General features: G+C 35.9%; 3 protein-coding genes across 3 annotated transcripts; 1 reads left to right on the top strand and 2 right to left on the bottom strand.

The window, feature by feature from the left end:
• Positions 1-1464: 1464 nt before the first annotated feature.
• Positions 1465-3219, bottom strand: LOC145055583 (Signal recognition particle, SRP9/SRP14 subunit). The gene is made up of 4 exons (XM_079003939.1): positions 2965-3219; positions 2789-2857; positions 1803-1896; positions 1465-1699 (listed from the first exon to the last, which is right to left on the bottom strand). Exons 1-4 carry the CDS (start codon positions 3034-3036, stop codon positions 1626-1628), a joined length of 309 nt encoding a protein of 102 aa, XP_078860065.1. The 5' UTR covers positions 3037-3219; the 3' UTR covers positions 1465-1625.
• A 14587-nt stretch (positions 3220-17806) lies between these two features.
• On the top strand, positions 17807-18626 carry LOC145055585 (major pollen allergen Lol p 11-like). Its single transcript, XM_079003942.1, has one exon. It carries the CDS (start codon positions 17968-17970, stop codon positions 18499-18501), a length of 534 nt encoding a protein of 177 aa, XP_078860068.1. The 5' UTR covers positions 17807-17967; the 3' UTR covers positions 18502-18626.
• A 216-nt stretch (positions 18627-18842) lies between these two features.
• On the bottom strand, positions 18843-22184 carry LOC145055584 (E3 ubiquitin protein ligase DRIP1-like). Its single transcript, XM_079003941.1, has 8 exons — positions 21982-22184; positions 21602-21798; positions 20830-20929; positions 20022-20370; positions 19538-19938; positions 19403-19453; positions 19235-19307; positions 18843-19160 (listed from the first exon to the last, which is right to left on the bottom strand). The coding sequence occupies exons 2-8, from the start codon at positions 21717-21719 to the stop codon at positions 18975-18977; spliced, it is 1278 nt and encodes a 425-aa protein (XP_078860067.1). The 5' UTR covers positions 21720-21798; positions 21982-22184; the 3' UTR covers positions 18843-18974.
• Between the last annotated feature and the right edge of the window lie 1931 nt (positions 22185-24115).

Genomic DNA, 24115 nt, shown 5'->3' on the forward strand with positions numbered 1-24115 from the left:
ATGAGAAGAAAGTAAAAGAAATTGGTGTTCTTGAGTTTCATTAAAGGAATGTAGTGGCAGAAAGTTGAGGGAAATGGAAGGATCATTTTCTCTCATAACTTTCCTTCCGAAGTGGAAGGATTTGAAAAGAAAGAACAAAATAATTAATTTTTCTTCCACTTCTCTCTAACTCGGAAACATAAAAGAAAATTTTCTTTTCCTTTATTTTCTCTTCTTTTCTCTCCTAACTTTCTTTTCTCTTATTTTCTTTTCTTTTCTTAAACTCGGGAACTAGGCGAAAGTGTCCCCACCGCCAATTTCTTTCCTAGCCCTAGCTCTCATCAAAATCTAACCCTCCTACACCTCAAAATACACACATACACGCATACACACTCAATGAAGAACATTATTAATAATGGTAAAGAGATGGTGGCAGACCTCATTGTCTTCTGTCGACCACACTTCCCTTATTTTTGGGTTTTTTCTCCGAAAAAAGAACTTACGAGGTTTCAGGGTTGGGTGATTTTTGGTGGAGCTATTTTGTAAAGAAGAGATTCTTGAATGTTTCTATATCCTTTTTGTGTGGTTGTGATGGACAAAACTACTAGACATCAGATCAATTTGCATAACTGAACTCAACTACCTTGAAATCCAACCTACTTGGTACTCTGTTTACCTTCTTAATCACAGGGGAATAAGAGGAATAAGGGAAGGGCTCTAGTGGTTTCAGATGATTTGAAAGGAGTTTTAATCCAATTAAAAAAAAATTCAAGCATGGTCATAATTCATAAATATGTTCAATGAAATGTTAACGTGTTACCCCACATTATTATATAAAGAAAAGTAACAGGCTACCTCGCATCATAGAAAACCTAATGGTTTGCACTGCATCATTACTAACCAGAATGAGATGAACAAATCATACTCCGACATCTTGTCTAGACATCTACTTCACGAGTGGGAGATATCATCCCATTATAGTCTTTTAAATAACTAACTAGTGCAAACTCTTGAAAACTATGAATGCATTAATGGCATAAAAAAAATCAAATCTTAATCAATAAACAATTGATCAAACTCAGTTAAACTCAATTTGCATGTTTTATACTTTTATAACAATGCTCATGGAAAATGTACTATAACAATCTCAATAAGACAGATTGCATATGACACCAATCATATGTGATGAAACACAATATGTTCATCAAAATGAGAAATCAGTAATGACTACAATATGTTCATCAAAATGAGAAATCAGTAATGACCAAATCATTCGTATCATAGTCTAAAACACCAACAATACTCTTATAGAATAGGCAACAACCAATCCTTTGAATTGTACCTTGAAGATTTCGCGAAAAGAGTCATGCCAAAGAAAAGAGCACTTTCTTTAACTAAAAGAAAACTTCAATTGCTTCTCTTTGTTTTTTTTTTTTTTTTTTTTTTGTGGAATTTAATGATTTTATCAAGTTTTTACCAAAGTAATGCAAAAAAGCAACCAAAAGTCCAAATTATAATCTAAATTCATACAAGTCAAAATTACAATCTGTAAATATGGGGAAGTGGTGTTTTATAAAAAGTAAAAATAAAGCATTGCATTGACAAGTCCAGAAAAGCAAGAAGAATCAAAAGGCAATTCCTATTTCCTATTGCTTCCTTCCTCTTCCTCTCTTTGGAGGCTGTGCTGTTTGTTCTTTTCCTGTCACTTCTGTTATATCAGCTGCACAACATAATACAACAGAATACTTATTTTCTGCTTTTTTTTTATTTACATTAAAAAATAAAAATTGGAAAAGAGAGAAGGGTAATAATGTAAAATATACTTTCAGGACCACGGGCCATGAGAGTAAAAAAAATGTTGTTAAGTTTCTCCATCTTCTTGGCATCTTGTGCTTGATCTGTTTTGAACTTGAGACACTACAACAAATTCACCCACAAATCAACTGTTAATACTATCAGTAACAAAATAATGGTAGGTTATTTCTTTCCATTACTTTTATTTAAAAGAAATCCAAAATTATACTGCTAAACAATAATCGTATGCCATTTCTTAATTGTTTCTATCTCTAAACTCAAAGTTGATCACTTTATCATTATGTTTAGATGCAAACTTACTTCTTGTATATAGATCACATCTTTTTACATCATTCTAATAATTATCACAACTTATATGATTTAGAAAAGAATCTGATTCTATAAAGGATTATATATTAAACCTCTAACAAAGAGTGTGCCAATTCCTTTAACCCCAAAAAGCCTAATATCACAAGCTTATCTTAATACACTTAGCTTTAAATGGAAGAGTGATGCAACATTCCAGAATTTGTGGTTCACCCTTGAATGAGTCCATAATAATACATCCATCTCAGATTAAGCTCTACTGTTTACACCAGCAGTACAATAGATTATCGTTTTATCTCAAATGTTCCATAAAAATGAGCCACGCTTTGATCTTTTTATGACAATTCTGATTGATGATACTGTGTTGTTTCAAGATCATAACAAAACTATTGCAAATCAGCACCAACACAAATACCTTTGATCATTGGTAGTTAGTATCATTTTTCCTTGAAAAGTTTGGACTTCATTTTGATTATGGAAGAAATACTGACATGTTATCCCACAATATGCGAAATCATGATAATTTCTAAAATTTATCAACATAATTTAGTAAAATTTAAGTGTACAGACGTATGAATACAGTAAAAAGCACACGCAACAACACTAATTTCTTTGCAATCAAAGTGATTCCTATGAAGCAAATTTTAGAGAAAAACAGAAAGGGGAAAAAGGAAAGCAACAGAATTACCTCTTTGTCATCAGTGACCTTGAGAACCAATTTACCTTCAGAATGTCTGTATTTCATCACATAACGAGTCTGTAATCAAAATTTCCAGTGAACGATGATTAGACAGAGATAGACGATCATGAATTAGATCCTAAATAGAAAACCCAAAGGAAAGTGAAGTAGATTAGTGGGTGTACTTTTTCCGGACTAGCGCGGAACAACTGGACGGATCTTTCGACAAAATCGTCCCATGATATAATGTACACCATTGTTCCGATCTTCAAAATTATGTGTGTAGGCGGAGTAGACTATAAATCCCTGCAACCCTCGACGGCGGTGATCCAGGGGGTCGCGAGAATTTCTGAAAAATATTCGAAGGGGGTTTTCTTAAGAGTAACCACAAATTTAGTCCCCTAGTAATTGAACAGAACCGTTGATTTGGGGGTGTTTGGTTAGGGTGGTTCTTTTGAACAGAACCGGATTGGACCCGATTGAAACGAAATTGTATTAGTCCTTTTGTTTTTCAAAAATTTACATTCTTATCTTACGATTTTATTTTTCTAACTATTCAGTTCTTAAGTTTGGATTTTGTTGCAGTTTTGTCTAAATTATGAAAATGCCCTTTCTAATTCTTTGTATCATTTTCTTTTATATGTTTATAGTTTATAAACTTAAAAATATAGGACCACCCCACCCTATTTGCGTTTTTCTTATCGTTGTTCGACCTATCTCTTGACAATTGATTATCGAAGTTAAGCGTATTTTATCTTTAGCTTCGAGTTCTTCGAACGGGAGGTAACTTGTTAACCGGATTAATTATCGAAAGTATTGAGAATTTAAGTGAGTTAAGAGTCTTACGTCTTTCTTGTTGCCAATTTAATGGAAGTATTGCATCTCAAATCGGGAAATTAAAGTTCCTGAAATCACTTTAGCTACAAACAAATAATCTTGTTGGAAAGATTCCAGAAAAGATCAACAACTATAAAATCTCAAAGGATTTTACAGCATAAAACGGTTAGAGATATACACATTGACATAATAAGTTACTAATAGTACTAACTATTAAGAATAAATAGGCTTATTGGAATGTACAATCTAAGATAGAATACTAAATAAGATGTTAGTTTATTATTCATCAATAGTAGTTTGGTGCTTTAATTAGAAACTATAAATGAGAGGGATTAATTTTGCAATTAGACATATTTGAATATTAAACTTGGCCCTTTTAGCCAAGTAGAAATGAAGATTAAAAACCGAAACGAATATTCTTTGGTCAAAGTGTATTAAATATTGGCATAAAATTTCTTGTATTGATGGCAAGTGAATTGCTAAAACTTTTCTCCCCGGTACGTGACTTATAATTCAAAATTTGACACATATTTGGATAATTGGAACATAAATCTTGAAGGCTTGATTGAGAGAAATGTAAGGTTGGATGATAAGACACACTTTTGGAAAGATATTTGGTGTGAGGGTATTTCTCTTAAAGATTATTTTCTGACTTTATATCGTATAGAAGCTCAAAAAAAATTGTATGATCGAGGAGAGAATTCCACAATGTGATTTAAGTAGCTTAAACTGGGATTGGCTGAGAAAGCCAATGAGGGGCATAGAATCTGATTCTCTGATGGAGTTGTACAACAAAATAAAAAAGGTGTCGTTATTTGATGCCCTTGATTCTTGGATTTGGAAAGGAGATGAGTCCAAGACCTTTTGTGTGCAATCTTTGAGAATGATTATGACAAAGGTTGATACGAAGGTTGGTTCTAATAGTTTTTTTTATGGGTTAGTTGCATTCCGATCAAAGTCGCTTGTTTTGCATGGAGACCTTTTTTTAGATAAGTTACATGTTGCTTACAATCTTACTAAAAGAGGTGTGAATTTAAACTCGACCCTTTATCCCCTTTGTATGTGTTGATTATCAAAACTAACGATAATAGCTAATATTTAGTTAGTTTAAATTGTTTATTCATTTTCTATCGTATTCTCTTATTTTGTAGTATAGGTTGTTTTCCTTCTGTAGCTATATATTGTAACTTTTATGTGTTCAATAAAACATACAAAGTTAATATCTTTAATATGGTATCAGAGCGGATGATTTGATCTGTTTCTCTCTCTCTCTCTCTCTGTCTCTCTCTCTCTCTTCCTTTTCTCATAAACCCTAATTACTTCATTTCTTTCTCGTCGCTCAACACCTTGACAACCAGCAACCAAACCCAGCGCAAATCATCTCTGTTAACAACAAACCTGGCAATCTTACTCTTGTTGCCTTTCATGCCAGCCTTAAATTGAGCTCCACTAATTACTTAGGCTGGAACACGGTTCGAAGCACTATTGCATTGATTGGATCTTTACAAATTTATTGATGGATCCTATTCACCTTCACCTCCGTCCACTGGAACCGACAGTGTTACCACTCCCCACATCATTGACTAGGCCATCATCACAACCAACATGGTTTCGACAGGTTCGTCTTTTATTTGGAGCCATCGTGGGTAGTCTCTCACCACCAATCACCCCACTCGTTACCAATGCCTCCTCGTCTCTAGAGGCTAAGAAAATACTTTCTAACACCTATGCCTCACCCTCTAGAGGCCATATCAAACAACTTCAACACAGGCTCAAGCAGTGCTTAAAGAAACAAAATCAAATCGTGACCGATTATATGCAAGAAATCAAAATAGTTGTAGATGAATTTGCCGTTCTTGGCAAGAGGTTAGATGCTGAAGACATCACAAACACGGTGTTGGCTGGTATCGATCAAGTAACCTATAAACCCATACTTGATGCAGTTCATGCTCGTGATACACCCATCACCTTCAACGAATTTTGTGAAAAATTGATTAACCATGAGTTGCCCTTAGCTCAACTTATGATTGTGGCTAGCATTCATTAGCCAACTAGTGCCTCCGTTACCCAACAACACCACTCTACACGAGGTTGGAATGGAAGGTAGCAAACCAAGCAATCGAATCAAGGTTCAGGTCTACTTCCAACTCCTAACTCTACTAGTTACAATCACACTTGTTCACGTCCATTTCTTGGCAAGTACCAGTGGTGTCACACTCGAGTGCATTCTCTTGCCAACTGTCCAAAGTTTAAAAAGGTAAACCCAAATATTGCCATACCTACATAAAAATCGAAACTCCTTTGTGTGTATTCCACATGTACATGCCATGAGCACACATTAGCCAAATTTAGTAAATTAGTTATTCGATAGTGGGGCCTCACACCACGTGACCAATGATCTTCAAAACTTATATCTTCGTGCATCATATGATGACACATATGAGCTAGGAATTGGCGATGGTACTTACTTATCCATTACTCATATTGTAACACTCTAAATTTTCAAACAAATTTTTTATTTTTAAACCACATAAAACTCAATATCATATTTCTCAAAAACAACAAATGTATCAGTTGTCAAAACACAAATCAAAAAAATGACTGATAATATCCCAGCATCCTCAAACATAATCTCGAACAGGTGTGTACAATCAAGCCGACGCCTTCCCGTGATCCTGAGAAGTACTTGAAACACATATCACACATCATGGTAAGCACGAAGCTTAGTGAGTTCCCCAAAATACCACATACACAAATAATAAGCCTCTCATGGCTATAGCTCGGCATGGACCCTCCGGTCATGTGTCTTAGTGAAGACCCTCCAGTCTCACAGCTCGAGTTGGACCCTCCAGTCTTGTATCTTAGTGAAGACCCTCCGGTCTCACAACTTGGTTTGGACCCTCCAGTCCTAACTCAGTAAGGCACAGAATAATATAGCATATATCACAAAGACAAAATGCATGATATCACATAACTTAATATAAGCTGTAACGCCTGTGTTTCCGGGCTTGCCATTTTTAGCAATGTAATAGTCTAGGTTAACCTTTGTAACCCGTTTTGAAATAATAAGATTGTATTATTTGAGTATTATGTGTTTTGTGCTTAATTGCTTAATTATGTGGTTTGAATAATTAAGAATAAAAATAAGCGTCAAAATTTAAGTGTAAAATAAACTTGATATCTTTGGTTAATGTTGTAGTAGTTGAAACGAGGTTTCCAAATATATATAGAACATCCAAATCTGACTTCGTATGAGGAAGTTATGATTTATTGAAGTTTCGACTTAACGGTATGCAGCCTGAAATACTCGATTTGAGATCGAGCAGTTTTTAGCCGAAGCAATCTAAACGAGGATCGAAGGTCTCGTTGTTGGTATCGAAGCGATGAAAAGTTAGGCGAGAACGGACGTCAAACGAAGAAGTTATGAATTTATAACGAAGTTTTTCTGTCCCGGCCTACTAAAAATAAATAATAAAAATAAAGTTAAAATTAGCCGACGGAGTCTAAACGAAAGTTGTAGAGCGTAGTCTCACCTTCGCGTGGATATAAAGAACGTCGAAAACGGAGTTCGTATGAAGAAGATATGAATTTCCGAAGTTTATTAAATAATTTGTATTTAAATTTAATTGGAAAATCCGGCATTATCCGAAGAGGAGTCATCGGACTCATCCGAAGTACGCCCCGCGTACACCGAGGAATGTCGACACTCGCACTCGAGCACTTCGGATACGTAAGCAATGACGTTTCGGAGCAGTACGCCCAGCGTACTCCGAGGCTCCAGCCTCCTATAAATAGGATGCGAGGGCAGCCGACTCTTTTGCTATTTTTCTCTCTTCTCTCTCCCGTTTTGCATCGATTTGCGTGCCAAAAGTACCCCGAAGCCCCGGTAATATTCTCGAGCCCCGAAGCAAGTCCCGAGATCCCGAAGATCCCGAGAAGTGCGGTTCCCGAGCCGAAGCTCTGCCCGCGAGAAGTTCGATTTTTGTGAAGATCCTCCAGATCTGCTGAGGTTTACTACTTCTGCAAGTCGTAGTGCTGTCTGATCATCTTCTGATCAAGTGAGTGTATACTACCTTTCATAAACATGATAATAATACAAGTATGGTTTGAGTGTATTAAGTATATTGTTGTTTATATGTGTGAGTGTGTAGTTACTTTATTCTAACGCATAATTATGAAGTATTTTATACGGAATACGTATTATGTGTATAATTTTGTGGTTATGTGTGTGAATGTGTATTCACTTTCTTCTATCTCATAGATATGATTTATTCTCTATGAAATACGTGTTATGTGCGTGTGTGCCTCATTTGTTATGTGGAATATGTATTGATTAAAGCATTCTATACAGGTTTTTAAACTATGTATAAAAATGTATATTTTTATCTACTAATATGTTGGGTAGAACATGGGTAGATAGTTGGTGTGTAATAAACAGATGAGAGACCTCGTTGTTGTTTGATTTAGTCATCTAGCGGAGTTTAGATGACGACCACGGACTTTTCTAGACAGTCTTGTGGAAACATTAGCAGGTTCGCCACCTGTAGGTGTTAATGAACTTGGGTGTTCATTCGCTGTACTCCATCCCCCTCATGGTTGCCTTATTTGACTTATATTGCTGAGGAACCCCCGAAGCATGTGTTGTCGCCCCGATGAAATATTCTTAGACTAGGTCCCTTGTGTTAGTTATTTTAGGGACATAAAGTGAGAATAGCGGGAATGGGTAATTGGGTTATTGTTGGTTGGTGGAAATTAAATATAATTATTTATTGTGGGTTGAAAACCCTATATGCTCACCAGACTCCCAAGCCTGACCCACTCAGTTTTATTTTTATTACAGGAAGTGGCGCGAGGGCATAAGATGGATGAACCATCAAGTTGTTTTGTTTACAAGTCTGTATATGTATATATTTGTTGAATGACTTGTAATGTTATCGTTTATGCTTATTGGTCTGTATCGGAACATGAAACCCCGAGTTTTGATTATATAATGAAAATACATTTATTTTATGAAATGCTTTGGTAAACATTGTTTTATCATGTTTTGTTTTTGGGAACAAATTCCGCAACTCTTTCAAATCAAAAGGATTTACTCTGAAATTATTTAAAAGCATAAATGAAAATCGGTCTTTTCTGGCCGAGATTTTGGGGATGTCACAAAAGCACATAGGACCCTCCGGTCGATAACTCAAATAAGACCCTCCAGTCACACAGTATTACCACTCAGGTATGTATGGTGAGAAGATTCACCTCATTAGCAAAACAAAAATATCTGGTACGCAACGGTAGGTCTAGACTCCGCCTACATGTATCATAATCACATCTAATTATCAATTTGTAATAACCACTACGAGATGTTAAGCTAACTCCTCCACTAAATCTGAAAAGGGTGAAAAGACCATTTTACCCCTCCATGGTCTCCAAAGTCCACAATTGACCAAACCTTAAAAGTCAACGTTAGTCAACAGTCCATGTTGACTAAACTCGTCGAGTGCATCTATGCGACTCGTCGAGTTCCCTATGTTCTTCCTAAAATCAAAAAATCTCGAGTCAACTCGCCGAGTTGTTTCACCAACTCGTCGAGCTTGTACAGTGTCCAGAATGTCAGGGAAAACTCCAACTACTCATCACGTTGTCCCATCAACTCATTGAGTTCACTCTGAGTCTAAGGACGGGCTAAAACCTCTCAAATCGTCGAGTCGAATGTCCAACTCGTCGAGTTCCCTAGCCATTTCTCATTTCAGTCGATTTCAGTGCTCCAAACTCCAGATCTAACCTCCTAGCATGGAGTTACCACATAAAGTTGCTAACTTTACGTGCATGCAAGGCCCCCACAAGGCTAGAGCACTCAAACTAGACTCAAGAAGGGGTTTAGGCCAAGAAGAGGGATCAAGCTCCATGAAGCTTGAGACTTTATGCACAAACGGGTCTAGAGGAGTCCAGATCTGCAACCACATCCTCTGGACATGCTTAACCCGAGAATTGTCCTCATTTTTGCACCAAAATGTCCATAACTCACATACTAAGAGATCTAAGAAATGATGAGTCAAGGTAAATACTATTTTACCTCTAAAGAGATGCTACAACTATATGGAAGCTAGATCCAAAGGCTTCTTCTTGTTCTAAGTTCTTCACTCTTCAAGCTTCTTCATGGAAATGCACACTTTTGGCTTCACATACTCAAAATATGGTTTAACTCACTAGGGTTTCTATCTGGACGTGATAAGGTGATGAGGGAGGTGAAAATGAAGGCTTAAGATCCTTTAAAAAGGACACAAACCCGGAAGATTAGGGTTTTCACACTCAGCTTCTGCTCATCGAGTTGGGGTCCTCCAACTCATCGAGTAGACTCTAAAAATCACGCGGCCAATAAGTCCTCTACTCGGCGAGTTATGGCCACTAACTCGTCGAGTTGCTCTGAATGCAAATTAATTAAATATTATACCTGGGAGTCGGGATGTTACACATATTGGGTCGGTTATTATTCCAACACCACATACATCTCTAATCTTAAAATATGTTCTTTGTGTCCCTACTTTATCACGAAATATAATTTCAATTTCTTGTTTATGCCGTGACAACTCATTTATGATCCAATTCGTTTCCTCTATTTTTCTAATCAAGGACCTAAAAAAACCTCATATTCCTAAAAGGGATGGTAAGCAAGGGAATTATGAGCTAATATCGAAGATCCAATCCTCTGGCAATCCATCTGTGTTCTCACTTCAAAAGATAACTTCATTGACCTGGCATCATCCCCATCATCACAACAAGATTTCACATCTTCTTTCCAGTTTTATCAATCCCAGTTTTGTTTTGCAGTTTGACCCTTATTGTAGTTCTTGCAAAATGAATAAAGCTCATAAATTGCCATTTTCTTTGTCAACACTTACTTCCACATCTCCTTTGGAATTGATTTTTTCTGATGTTTGGTCCTCCTCGATATATTCTATTGATGGATATAAATAATATATAATTTTTGTCGATCACTTCACAAAATACATTCGGTTGTACCCGCTTAAAAGAAAATCCGATTCTATAAACACCTTTATTCGATTCCATAAACTTTTTGAAAATTATTTTAACACAACTATCAAGAAACTGTTTTCTGACAACAGTGGGGAGTATCTCAAACTTATTCCACATCTTCATTCTAATGGAATTACTCATCTAACTTCTCCACCTCACACGCCCGAACACAATGGATATGTTGAACGTCGGCATAAACATTTTGTTGAAACCGGCTTAACTCTTCTTTCTCATGCTAACCTTCTGATCACATATTGGTCATTTTCACTAGCCACATCTGCATACCTAATCAACAGGTTACCTACTCTAACTCTAGACAACAAATCTCCTTATTTTTTTCTCTTCAAAAAACTCCCCAACCATGATAAACTCAGTAGTTTTGGATGTCTTTGTTACCCTTGGATCAAACCATACACCTCCCACAAACTTGATTCCCGGTCAAAAACTTGTATTTACATTGAATATTCTTCATCCCAGAGTGCTTATTATGCACTTGATCCTACTTCCAATCGCATATATACCACTAGACATATTACCTTTGTTGAAACTATATTCCCATATCAAAGACTCAAACATACTTCCACTTCTAAATATGTAGTCGTTGTTGCTGATTGGTTCCCCTCATCTACTCCTATTGTTCACCAAATTCCAATCTCTCAACCTACACCAGATCCGTCTACTCCAGAACCTTCTCCCTCCAACACACCGCCCATTCCTTCATCTCTTACATTTCTTAATACTCCACCTTCGCATTACGACTCACCTATAACTGATTCACATCATAATTCTGCTCATGCTATTGCCTACAACTTAACACCTACCATGCGTACTAGATAAAATCCCAAACCAAACAATAAGTATCACAACAATGATTTTATCCTTTATAATGCTTCTGCTCTCCCTCTGATTTAACCCACTTCTACAAAGCAAGCACATAAACATCCTCTATGGCATAAAGCCAAGAGTGATGAATTTGATGCATTACAACATAACCAGACGTAGACTCTTGTTTCTCCTAACTCAACTCAAAATGTTGTCGGATGTAAGTGGGTATGTCGCATAAAGTACAACAGAAATGGCCAGTGGAACGCTTAAAGGCCCATCTTATAGCCAAAGGTTTCACTCAACGACTGGGCATCGACTATGTTGAAACCTTTAGTCCGGTTGTCAAACCTGCAACTCTACGTCTCATTCTTTCTGTTGTTGTCTCTCATAACTGGTCTTTATGACAATTAGACACCAATAACACTTTCTTACAAGGTAATCTCCATGAAGTTGTATTTATGGCTCAACCCTTTGGTTTTACCGACCCTTCACACCCAGCTCACGTTTGTAAACTTAATAAACCAATCTATGGTCTATGATAAGCATCTCGAGCTTGGTATACCGAACTTAAAGGTTATCGTCTTTCTCAGGGGTTCACACCTACCATTTCTAACTCCTCTCTTTTCATCAAAATTAACAATTCTATTACTATCTATCTCCTTGTCTATATAAATGACATTATAGTCACATGTCCTTCAACAACTAATATTCAATCCTTCATTACTTCCTTTGCCACTAAATTTTCCCTCAAAGATCTTGGTACACTTTCTTACTTCCTTGGGATCGAAGTTCTTCCTCATTCTCAAGATATCCTTCTTTCTCATCTAAATACATTCAAGACATTGTTAACCTCACCCACATAACTGATTGTAAGTCTATATCTATGCCAATCATATTTTTTTTATTGTTCCTTCACGGTTGATGTAACGACTCAAAAATCACAACAAATTTAAACTTTTAAAAACAACCTATAGTCATAAAATGTTTACAGAATCATTGTTTCCAAATTGTTTATCCGTATCAGAGTATCCCAAAATCGTAAAGCCACAAACAAAGGATGTGTATGGTCATACCTTCGCCTTCCCGCGATCATCAGAAGTACCTGAAACAACAACTAAAACCGTAAGCCAAAGCTTAGTGAGTTCCCCCAAAGTACCAACACATAAATAGATAATATATATACAACAACATGTCGGGTCCAATCAACCATCAGGTTGGAATACCCCAAGCCCATTCAACCTCGGGTCCAGTCATCCTCGGGATGGAATACCCCAAGTTGGAATGCCAATATACAACGGGTCCACTCAGTCATCAGGCTAGAATACTCTCAAGCCCTCAGTATGAGTCTGGCATGCCAACCGGCCCTCAGCTCATATCTGGAATGCTCTCGAGCCCTTAGTATGAGTCTGCCATGCCAACCGACCCTCAGCTCATATCTGGAATGCTCCCGGGTTTGTTGCCTACAAAACAAAGCAGTAAAACCTCAACCCAACACAATATGTTGACATATAACAGATAACAAATATAAGCAACATACAGATAACCATGAAGACAGAAATCACAAGTAGTCCTACAGATCTACCAATCTATGCATATCAACAACTAGCATATAATCATGCAGATCTATTTCATACTCGACATATCAATATATAGTAGGATATCAATCCAATGGGTCGGTACAGTGAAGAAAAATCACATCCCAGTTTGAACAATAGTTGATGAGGTCCCAACTCCGAATCTCAGCTCTAACCGTCACCTATTCATCCAAATGACCAATTCTCAAGCACCATTCAAATTACCCAAAATATGCCTTGGTCAATGTCAAAGTCAAACTGGTTAAAATCAACAAGTTAACCGAGTCAACCCAGTCGAGTTAACTCAGCCGAGTCGACACATAACGTGTATGTGGGGTGTACTCCAAAGGTATGCGGGGCGTACCCAAATCTTGACCGCAAACGGGAGAGTTGAACACGTACGCGTTGCTTACTCAGGTTACGTAGGGTGTACACCCAGACTTCTTAAAACTTCATTAAGAGCTTAATGCCTTAAGCTCTTACGTCCAACTTTTAGATCCAAGGCTAAATCATCCTCAAGAGTTATAAAGTTTCCAACTTTTGACTTTGCATGTCCATCAAGTGCTTAACTCAACATCTTAGTACATTAAGACCTTCTAAAGAATGTATGGAGAAAAACCAACCATTAAGACCCCATTTTCATGACTCAAGACCCTTCCTAAGGTCTGAAAGGATGACTTAATGGGTCAAGAACAGACCATGCTCAAGAATAACCATTTTGGGACCAAAAAGTGACTTAAAAAAGTGAAATTTTTAGATCTACAAGATGGAGTGGTAAAGTTGCAAGCTTTATACCTCCTGGAGGTTGCAAACAAGAATGAAATCCCAGATCTAAAGAGCTCTCAAGCTCCAAGTTCTTCTTGCCATCTTCTTCTTTCTCCAAGAACACTTCTAAACACTCTAAAGGCTCTAAAATGCTCTCCTTCTCTTAGGGTTTTCTTGGGGGGTAGATTTTACAGAAAGAGGATGAATAATAATGAGATGTGAGGCTATAATTATGTTTAAATATGAGCCACACCCTAAAATTAGGGTTTGCAAGATCTCCACGCACACCCTGCGTACGAGGTGTACGCCAAGCGTACTAAGGCGTGCCCTAGTACGCTTAGCATACACACATATGCTCAACGTACTCCCCAAAGTCCGAATTTACCAAAGTGCCACCATGGTCCCTTTTGCACTCTTTCTTTCGCTTAAGGAACAATATGCAATAAATCTCAATATAAGGGTCAACAATGAAAGTACCTCAAAACAAGATGTTACAGTTGAAGTCTGGAATTGGTTGCAAAAAAAGTTTGGGTTGTTTCCTTTCTCTCCTAGAAACATATATGATCTCCTGACCATGTAGGCGAATTCGAGGCAAAGCAAAAAAGGGCTTAAGTTAAGGTGTGCTTTAAGTTATTGTTTCTTTTGGGCCATTTAGAAGACGAAAAATGACATATTGTTCAAAAATGCTTGTGGATACCCGATGAAGACGACATATGATATACAATTAATTTCCTTCAAATAGTTAAAATATAGGTCTCATTTGAACTCTTTAGACGGGACAAATTAGTGTTGTTCTCCTAATTATATATCTTGTATTTTCTAATGTTCTAGCGTCTTGCTAGTTTTGTTTTAATGATATTTGCTGCCATTCGAAAAAATAAGACTAGATAATTATCTATTTGATTAATAGATAATTATGTCATTATTAAAATTCAAGTTACTCCTTGATTGACAAATTTGAGGAGAAACTATATATATATATATATATATATATATATATATATAGCCCGAATTTTAGGAGAAAGACACGTTAAATATGTTCTCTTCTCTCCTTCTTCCCTTTCGACTAAAATTCTCAAAACATAAGCTAGGGTTTCCAGTTTTTCTTGTGTTCCAAGTAATTGACACCTTGATGCTTCTCTTTGGAATCAACAAAGGAGAACAAGAAGATTATTCATGCTTTTGGTGATTTCTACATTAGGGTGTGAGTTGATAGAGGAACTCTACTTTAGGTTCTCAAAGATCACTTAAGGACATCACATGATAATCAAATTAAGGTGTTCTATTCATATCCTCATGTAGGTTACTTTCATTGCAAGTATTATGTGAACATGTATCATCTTTTCATCACGATGGTCAAATCTGAAACTTTAGTTTTGTATAGCCATGTTTGATCAAAGGATTGTGTTTTTGCATAGGATTATTAAAGCATCCTAGAAGGTATCTGATTAAGAAACAAGTGGAACATGATTTCGAGCTTGACAATATGATTCTAAAACAAATCGAACATAATTGTAGTTTAGATATGCAAAGAACTATTAATTATGGATTTTGGTGTTATGTCTAAATTGAAGAAACAAGTTTGCATATAAACACACACCTTATTAAACAGAGCAAAGAAACTAAATATATGGACTTTTGTTTAGTTTAAACATCATTTGATATCTTAATCTGATTTAAACTACACTAAGCATTCTTGTTTACTCCACCCACTATCTCGGGGAAAACCCATTGACCTCCTTGTCAAACTAATTCGTCTATCGACCCCCTTCACCAAAACCCTAAATTCCCATTCGATTTGAACCCCTCCTACCACATCCCTCAACTATGTCATAATCAATCCATTTTATTCTCTACAATTGAAATTTAATCCAAACTCATTAAACTCTCCACCATTGCTATTCTCTGGCCACCACCATCAACGCCACAGACAGGGGCGTATTTAAGAAGCATGAAGGTAGGTCCTAGGACCTACCTAAGATTTGTATTTCATTTATAATATATATACTAAAAAAATTGGGAACCATCTTAAAAAAAATAAAGAACCTACCTTGAGTTTTTTTTTTAAATGTCTTAAAAAAGCATTTTAAAAGGAGAAAAAAAATAAGTTACATGGGGTATTTGTGCTCTTAAATATATAGGATTAAATATAATATATAGTTTTTATCAAACAATAAGGTATCAATGCACTAGTAATCAACTTGTTTTCATTAAATCGTTCGGTTTTTTCAATTATATTTTAATCGGTTTTTTTAAATTTTAATTGGTGGTGCCTGATCAGTTTTTTCAGTTATATTTCATTAAATCGTACACGATCCGACTCGACCCCTCACAAGTGTTGTTGATTTTTTTCATCGGCTCCACATAATTTGGGAACCACGTGATATTTTGTTCTAGATTCGCCACTGGCCACAGAAGATTGAGTAGTAGATAATGACATACTCCTACTCCTACATCCAAGACCCTCGATGAAAGGTTTTATGGGAGAATGAAGATGAAAGGTTTTATGGGAGAATGAAGGTGGGAGTAGGAGTATGTCATTATCTACTACTCAATCTTCTGTGGGAGGATGAAGGTGGGAGTAGGAGTATGTCATTATCTACTACTCAAATGTCTAATTTTTATTAATTCTATAACCGAGATAAAAACCAAATATTGCATGTCCATGGTTTGATTTTGTCTTCTTTAAATAAGAATTTGTCAAACATCCTTACTGTTCTTTCATTTATCATCTTTTAAAATGTTCAAAATTTGTCAAACACTCCCACAATACCAATATTATTAAAATCCTAGAAAAAATAAGCATGTCTAAATAGCTCCTAAATCAAGTTTTACTGATTAATTGATTAGACCAAAGAGTTTGTGTTATGTGTGTCATGGCGACCTAAGCTTCACATAAGACCGGTAGCAGTGGTAGGTGTTATACTATATTTTTGCATTGTCATTTCATTTTTTTCTCTTATCCTACAAAACTGGTGAGTGTCATACCACACCTTACCAGTACACACCTTTGAGGGTTATACCGTGCGTTGAAATTACAACCTGTAACAAGCTTACCGCAATGGAGCAAGGGAGGTGGTACGGTGTTTACTACACACGGCAGTGCCACCTCACATACCATGCAGGGACGGATCTTCTTGAGGGTCAGGAGGGGCTGTAACCCTCCCTGTTTTTTGTCACAACTAGTCCATAAGTATTAAAAATTTTACATATTAAGCCAAAAACTATAAAATTTGGCTATGACCCTCCCTGTTCTCCAATTTATATATATATATATATATATATATATATATATATATATATATATATATATATATTTGGCCTCCAAATCAAAAGTTTAAGCTCCATGTCACTGATACCGCAGTGTGTGGTATCATGTGCACCAGGGGGCATAAGCTTCATTTAAGTTGCATTTTGATTTATCATGAAAAGGATAAGAGAAGGAGTAGTATCATGACAATAAAAAAAATGAAGAAGAAAAACAGTGGACAATCGATTTAATACACACATACAATTTCTTTCTTTTTGGCGATGCAATGCAGAGAAAGGCTTGTTTTCACATCTTGTCAACTTTGCCGAAGGTTTTTATCATCCACTCTTTGAAGTCTTATATGTACTTAATATCGAATACATCCAACACTAATGAAAGATAAAATCAAATTAATAACTTATAATAAAAATAGTATTTTAAATTAACCTCTAATGATAATTATGTGGCATATGCATGTTGGCCTACACATCCTCACATCTATATACACATATCCCATTAATGGAGGTTTATTTACCATCGTCCTACAAATTTTGTGTTTTTTTCGAAAATAAAAGTAACGATTTATATTAACACAAAGGAAACAGCAGTTAGTTTGAGAAAATCAAACTCATACTACACAAAAGAAATCTCAATCAAACCTTTTCAGATTTGGTTGGTTGTTGATTAACGTCCCTCCCACCGACATTCGTGGTTAAAATTAAAAAGGGAAAAGGGATTTTTGCAACATATTTCTAAAATTAGAAACCGAACCACCATTCCCGCCTTTTCCTCGCGACCTCCTCCTTCCCTGTCAAAAACCCAACCCCTCCTACTTCTCATTCCAGTCCGACGATCTCAATTATCACCACAATTTCACAGTTTCAGTTTTTCTAAAAAAGAAAAAAAAAATGGCAAATTACGCCGCCGTCTTGGCCCTATCTCTCTTCACCATTATATTAATGTCCATAGCCGGTCCCGTCGCTTCCAGGGGCAACAACGCCTCCTCCTCCGGTTCCGCCGGATCATCATCAGGAGAAGCGTTTGTGGTGCAAGGCAAAGTTTATTGCGATCCTTGCCGGATTCAATTCCCGACCAAAATCAGCTACCCTATTCCCAACGCAAAGGTGGTCCTGGTGTGCCGAGCTCGTGAACAATCAGGTGAATCGTATAACGTGGAGGGAACAAGCGATGCCAACGGCATGTACAGCATCACCGCCACCGGTGACCATGAGGAGGAGATCTGTGACGTTCATGTTACGGAAAGCCCTGATAGTAAGTGCCCGGAGGTGATGGACGACGAGAGAAGCGCTAGAGTTTCATTGACGGATAAAAACGGAGTTAGAGGCAACAGTCGCGCGGCGAATCCGATTGGATTCATGGTGAAGGAAGTTGATCCTCGCTGCAAGGAGATCCTCGCCGAGATCGGTATCATCGGACTTTAAGTTATCTCGATTCTAAATTTTAATTATTTGTTGCTTTTACTGAAATTTTATTTTAATTTTTTTTTCTTGAGGAAAGTTATTTGTAAATTCTCAAATTAATTAATAGAAATTTTTATGTTCTCTAATTTCACATGCTATATGTTTGTAATCAGACCTACATATTTACCAAATGGCAAATACATAATCGTGTATACATGTATATATAGATACTAATAATGTTTTACAGTTTTAGACATACATACATACATACATAATTAATTGCATGTGGTTGGGTCTAGAGGGAGGCATGTGAAAATTCAGCAAATTGAACAACACACATTCAATCCAAAACAAGGGAAAAAGATAAAAGAGTATTTGAACAGGAAAATAAAAGTAACAAGCTTGAACAAAAATGATAATTTGATAATCCGATAAAGTATTAAGTATTAGGCGGCGAGATTTGATTTGGATGATAAAAATGAATAATTAATATTTTATGGGGGGATTGGGTTTGGGTTTGGGTTGGGTTTTTTGGCGTATGAGATTTCCATGAGAAATTGGTGTGCAGATGAGCCAATTTTGGCTGTAATGATGTCTGGATGAGCTTGCACCCACAGCTCCATCAGATTCCGTAGCTGCAGTGTTGGCATCACCCGCTCCCCCATGCATCGAAGCTCAACCTATTTATAAAAATAAAAAATCAATATAAATGTTAAAAATATAAAATTAAATACTTGGGAGTTGGATTGATTACCTCATGTTCACTTGGAAGTTCCAGTTTGTTCATCACCAGTTTTTGGATAATTGAAACAGGTACATTCCCATCACTGTACATATTAATCCACACAATCACTGTCATCTCACAACAAATCTGTATTGTAAATTTGTACTGTAGGTAGATCAAAATTCAAAACTCACTCACTTTAATTTAACATAACGTCCTTCTATCTGCCTCAAGGGCTCCCCCCCTTCCCTGAAGTGAAAACCAACCATTAGAAAACACAAAATTAACAAGTAACAACTCAGAGAGAGAGAGAGAGAGAGAGAGAGTCCTGACTGTTGTTGAAATGGCACCAACTGGAACCAAATAGGATATGTTCTTTTAGTTTTCTCCCTACTACTATCAACAGCATCCACCACAGTAGAATCAGCCGACTTCTTTTTGCGATTCCTACGCATCTTTATAATAGGAGGTGTTACAACTTCAGTAGCAGTGTCTTTATCTTTATCATCATCATCTTCAACTTTATTACTTAACTCATCTTTCCCTTTGGCTTTTCGTTGCACATGTCCTCCTTCACTTTTTATAACACAAGCTTCAGATTTCACAACAACAGAAGTAAGTTTTGAAGATTTACTCCTATTTGCTGCTTCCACAAGGTCATTTAATGGCTTCCAGTCCCACGCTTCACCTTCACCCCCTTCTCTTTCATCATGGCTACCAGTTGAACAGTTCTTCTGCATAATTCATTTTTTTTCTCTCTCATTAACAGAATACAGTATAGGAGGAGTAACTGTTATGTTAAATTGTTTAGCTATACCTGCTTCGAGTTGTGGGTGATCTTGTTTGAAGTTTCATGTGAAGTGGAGCTTTCTTCCATGGAGATGGAGTCTTGTTGTTCTTGTTGTTTCTTGAGGAGGGGTTTCTCGATGCAGAAACTGGAGCCACGTGATTTCTTCCTTGGGGTTACTTTCGACCTTTTACCAGTCATTGTGATTGTGGTTTTGGTTGGTGTTTGTGGTGAAGGTGAGACTCTTGGAGCAGTGACAACCAGTGATGAGAGTGATCTCTCTTTCCTCCTTAAAGGCACCACAACTTCAGGGGCCTTCACCCTTCTCCTTTTGTATGGCAAGATTTTTGCTCTCAGATCTTGTAAATTATGATCTGGCCTGTTCTTCATCAATCAACAGTTAACTACATCTTTCTGTATTAATACTTACCATATAAACTTACTTAACCATAGATTTACAAATAAAGCTCCATTAGAATTGCACATGATATGGGTAGGTAAAATAAATATGATTTAGAGATATTCAGTTGTTATGATCTTATTGAAATTGTACATGTTTGCCAACTAGGATAAAGCTTGGCAAGAAGCCTTTAGAATCTTAATCCATTTAAATATGTCATAACCTGCAGATAAAGATGCATTATGCATAGACTTTCTTCACAAGCCAATCTATTTAGATATTGTAAACGTAAACTCAATCTCATGGTCTAAATAAATGATGAAAAAAATATATTTGAGGAAATGAAAACAAACAAGAAGCAACACTCATATATATCTTAACGAGTCAAGTCAAGTCCACATTAAGTCAAAAAGAAACATCAAAATAGAGAGAAAGTACCTCAACTTCTCCAAGGGCACACATCCAAGATCAATATTGCATATTGGACAACATTCAAGTTCTTCTTGCGAGAGCTTCTTGCGTATACATTTCCTGCAGACTGGATTATGTACAAGAGGCAAGAGGCAAAAACAAATTAAAAGCCATCCATTTCATAGAGTTTGAGTAGAGATTGAAATCCAATACAAATGTCAATGTGTAAGTTACAAATAAAAAAGCAAGAACAATAAAATGACTGATATTTTATCTTTAAGAAAAATAGCTTGTATAAACTGAAATGCAGAAGCCAATTACAAGATCCAAAGCTATCTATATGTATATGCAATTTTGGGCACAAGCAATACTAACAAGGGCATACGGCAAAATTAGGGGAATTCAAGATCTTTCTCCTTTTTCTAATCTCTGTCTCAAAAGGATTTGAAAAACAGGATAATGACAGTATGCTGAAATTTTCATCTAGCAAACACAAATTTCCCCAAAACATGCACGTATAAAAAGTTTTTATCAATTATACCAATAAAACAAAAATCAGATCCTCTTGCATCAATCAGTTAACAATCTTCAGTCTCTATCAAAATCTACTTACATTAGGAATCATGTATGATAATAAAAGAATTTATACCAATAAAACCATTAAAAGAACCCAATTACGAGCTCAGATACCAGAACGCACAAAGTAAAATTCACACTTGATAGTAGTCATGATGATTGTAAGGAGTGAAAATAAGATAAGCGGAAGGGAGAAAACGTAAACAGATAGAGAAATACTCACATGTATGGAGACATTCGGAGATAGTGGTGGCATCCCTGAAGAGCTTCTTGCAGATAGGGCATGTCATGCATGCCGCTATCTTATCTCTTCGTACTTTTACCACCAGATTACTCGACATCTTCAACACGAAACACCTAGCAATTAATCAAACACCTGGTATCCCTCTTCATAAATACTCGCGATAAATCACGTAGTACCTAGAACGAGATGCATGTTAACAACAGTGTTTGGGCAAACACAGGGAACTTACGTAGGTAGGTAATTACACGCATTGAAACGAGATCATAAGCAATTGAACAAACTGGGAGCTACTAACATATTTGCAATCAACACGAGATAAACATAGAAACACATGGTTATGGATGTAAAAAGCGACATACCTTCGATCTATGGAGATGGGGATTCTGGATTGTGAGATTGAAGAGATTTGCACAAATAATCTGTGGATGAACGACGTGGATTGGTCATTTGTTCATGAATTTGGACAAGAGGCGTTGCTGGATCATCTGTTTACAAATCGAAATCGGGAGTTTAGAGAGAGAGAGAGAGTATAGAGAGAGAAAGAACAGTAGAGAGACTCCGTAATAGCAAAATAGCATGGACCGAACAGTTTATTTGGGTTATATTATTTTTATTTAAATTAAAAAACAAATTTCCATATAAAGTGTAGTATAATAGTTTTAAGTTTTAAACAATTTTTCATTATATAACAATAAATAATACTATCAAAATCAGCTTTTCGATCCGGTAAAACATTTTTAACTAATGATTCATCTAATTTTTAATATAAAAATAATTAAAATTTTAAAACTGTAATCTTCCCTTAAAATTGATATTGGGAGAAAGTAAATATATAATGCAAGGCTCAGTGATAAAATGCGCTGGCGAGTAAATTGTACCCTCACATCTTCTTTTACTGTAATGCGGCGACGTGCGATTTCGGACATCAAGTGCCTAAATGTGTTGTGGCGCATGTTAGCAACAAGAAATGTGTTGTGGCGCATGTTAGCAACAAGCCCACAATTGGAATTGAAATTACGACGTGTTGTGTCACACCGAATGATTCACCACAATATATTATGCTTTCTATGTTTTGTCCGTAGTTTAAACTTTAAATAGACAAAATTTCACTAATGTTCCTGTGGTTTTCGAAAATTGGAAAACCCAGGATATCCAGGATATCTTTGAAACGAATTATAAGTAAGAACCTTGGACTAAGGATGAGGTTTTGGAACGAAAAACCGGAACCGGTTAGGACTGAATAAGCAATTTCGGTTCGATTCCTAGTTTTGAGATTTGTGCATAATCGGTTTTCAGTTTTTTTTCGGTCTAGTTCCAAAAATTATAGGCTTATTCGGTTTTCTCAACCAGAATTGGGTAATGAAAAGTTCTTTTTGTTCCCGCGGACTCACACAACAGAAAAAAAAAAAAAAAAAAAAAAAACCCTTCCAGTCGACTCTCTCAACCGCCGAGTGTCATATTAATTCCATTATGGATAGGTGTGTTCAACATATCCGAAAACCTAAAAACTGTACCAATTTTCAGGTTAACCGAACCGATATTTTTGACTTTTTCGGTTTGGTTAATCGAACCGGTAAAATCTTCGGTTTTCTGGTTCGGTTATGGTTCATGCTTTTTGCTATGGATGATTAACCAAAAAACTGAAATTTTATTTTATATTCTTTTAAATATTATTTATGGTTAGACGTTTAAGTTAATATCAAATTATTTCTTAGAAATTTCCAATTACAATTAATAATTGTTATATTATTTACATTTGCCATTTTAAACCAATAACATGATTATGATCTGCATTAAACGCGGAGAACATAAATTAAATACATATCACATTAATAGATGATTTTGTCTTAGGTTGAATTTTAATAAAAAAAAATGTTAGTTAAATTCATAATTAGAGTTTTTGAACCAAAATTATTAGATAAAAATATTTAATAATTATATTAGAGCAATTTGATTTTTTAATATAGTAACTTTTAACATAAATGATCTATGTGATCTTTGTTTTATCACAATATAATGCGACTTCTTGATTAAAAATGTTATGTAGTAGCTTTATGAATTGACTTTGTTCGGTATACCAACCCCCATGGAGGCTCATATGACTCTTTTCATATTGGCCCTGTAAAACCAAAAGCAACAATAAGTTGTTACTGTTGGATTAGTGTCTAAGTCTATAACTATTTTGGTATGTACTTGACCCAATGGTGCATGGTCCTTTTGGGTTGCCTTCACCAAAGCAACTTGATAGGATGAATAATGGAGAGAAAGGATTAAATATGATTTATTAATATATTATGAGAATAATATATTAAAGGAGAAATCATATTGTGTTATGAAAAGTTTCAATTTTCCCCTTTAGGTTTTATAGTTTAAATTTGAACTCAAAAGTTTTGTTTTGAAATTTAAATAGTTGAAACCCTAATGTTTTGAAAAAGGTTTCAAAACTTGCCCTCAAGTTTTGGAATTTAAATTTTGATTAAAAGTTTAATTTTA

This window comes from Lactuca serriola, chromosome 5 (assembly GCF_051521515.1).
Source record: "Lactuca serriola cultivar US96UC23 chromosome 5, Lser_US96UC23_V15, whole genome shotgun sequence".
Lineage (NCBI taxonomy): Eukaryota > Viridiplantae > Streptophyta > Magnoliopsida > Asterales > Asteraceae > Lactuca > Lactuca serriola.

Coding starts and splice junctions, on each gene's coding strand:
- LOC145055583 (XM_079003939.1), bottom strand. CDS start 3,036: ATGGTGTACATTATATCATGGGACGATTTTGTCGAAAGATCCGTCCAG. Junction 2,858..2,964: donor TCCGCGCTAGTCCGGAAAAA/GTACACCCACTA, acceptor TTTTGATTACAG/ACTCGTTATGTGATGAAATA. Junction 1,700..1,802: donor CATGGCCCGTGGTCCTGAAA/GTATATTTTACA, acceptor TATGTTGTGCAG/CTGATATAACAGAAGTGACA.
- LOC145055585 (XM_079003942.1), top strand. CDS start 17,968: ATGGCAAATTACGCCGCCGTCTTGGCCCTATCTCTCTTCACCATTATA.
- LOC145055584 (XM_079003941.1), bottom strand. CDS start 21,719: ATGTCGAGTAATCTGGTGGTAAAAGTACGAAGAGATAAGATAGCGGCA. Junction 20,371..20,829: donor GTGCCCTTGGAGAAGTTGAG/GTACTTTCTCTC, acceptor GATGAAGAACAG/GCCAGATCATAATTTACAAG. Junction 19,161..19,234: donor AACTTCCAAGTGAACATGAG/GTAATCAATCCA, acceptor TTTTATAAATAG/GTTGAGCTTCGATGCATGGG.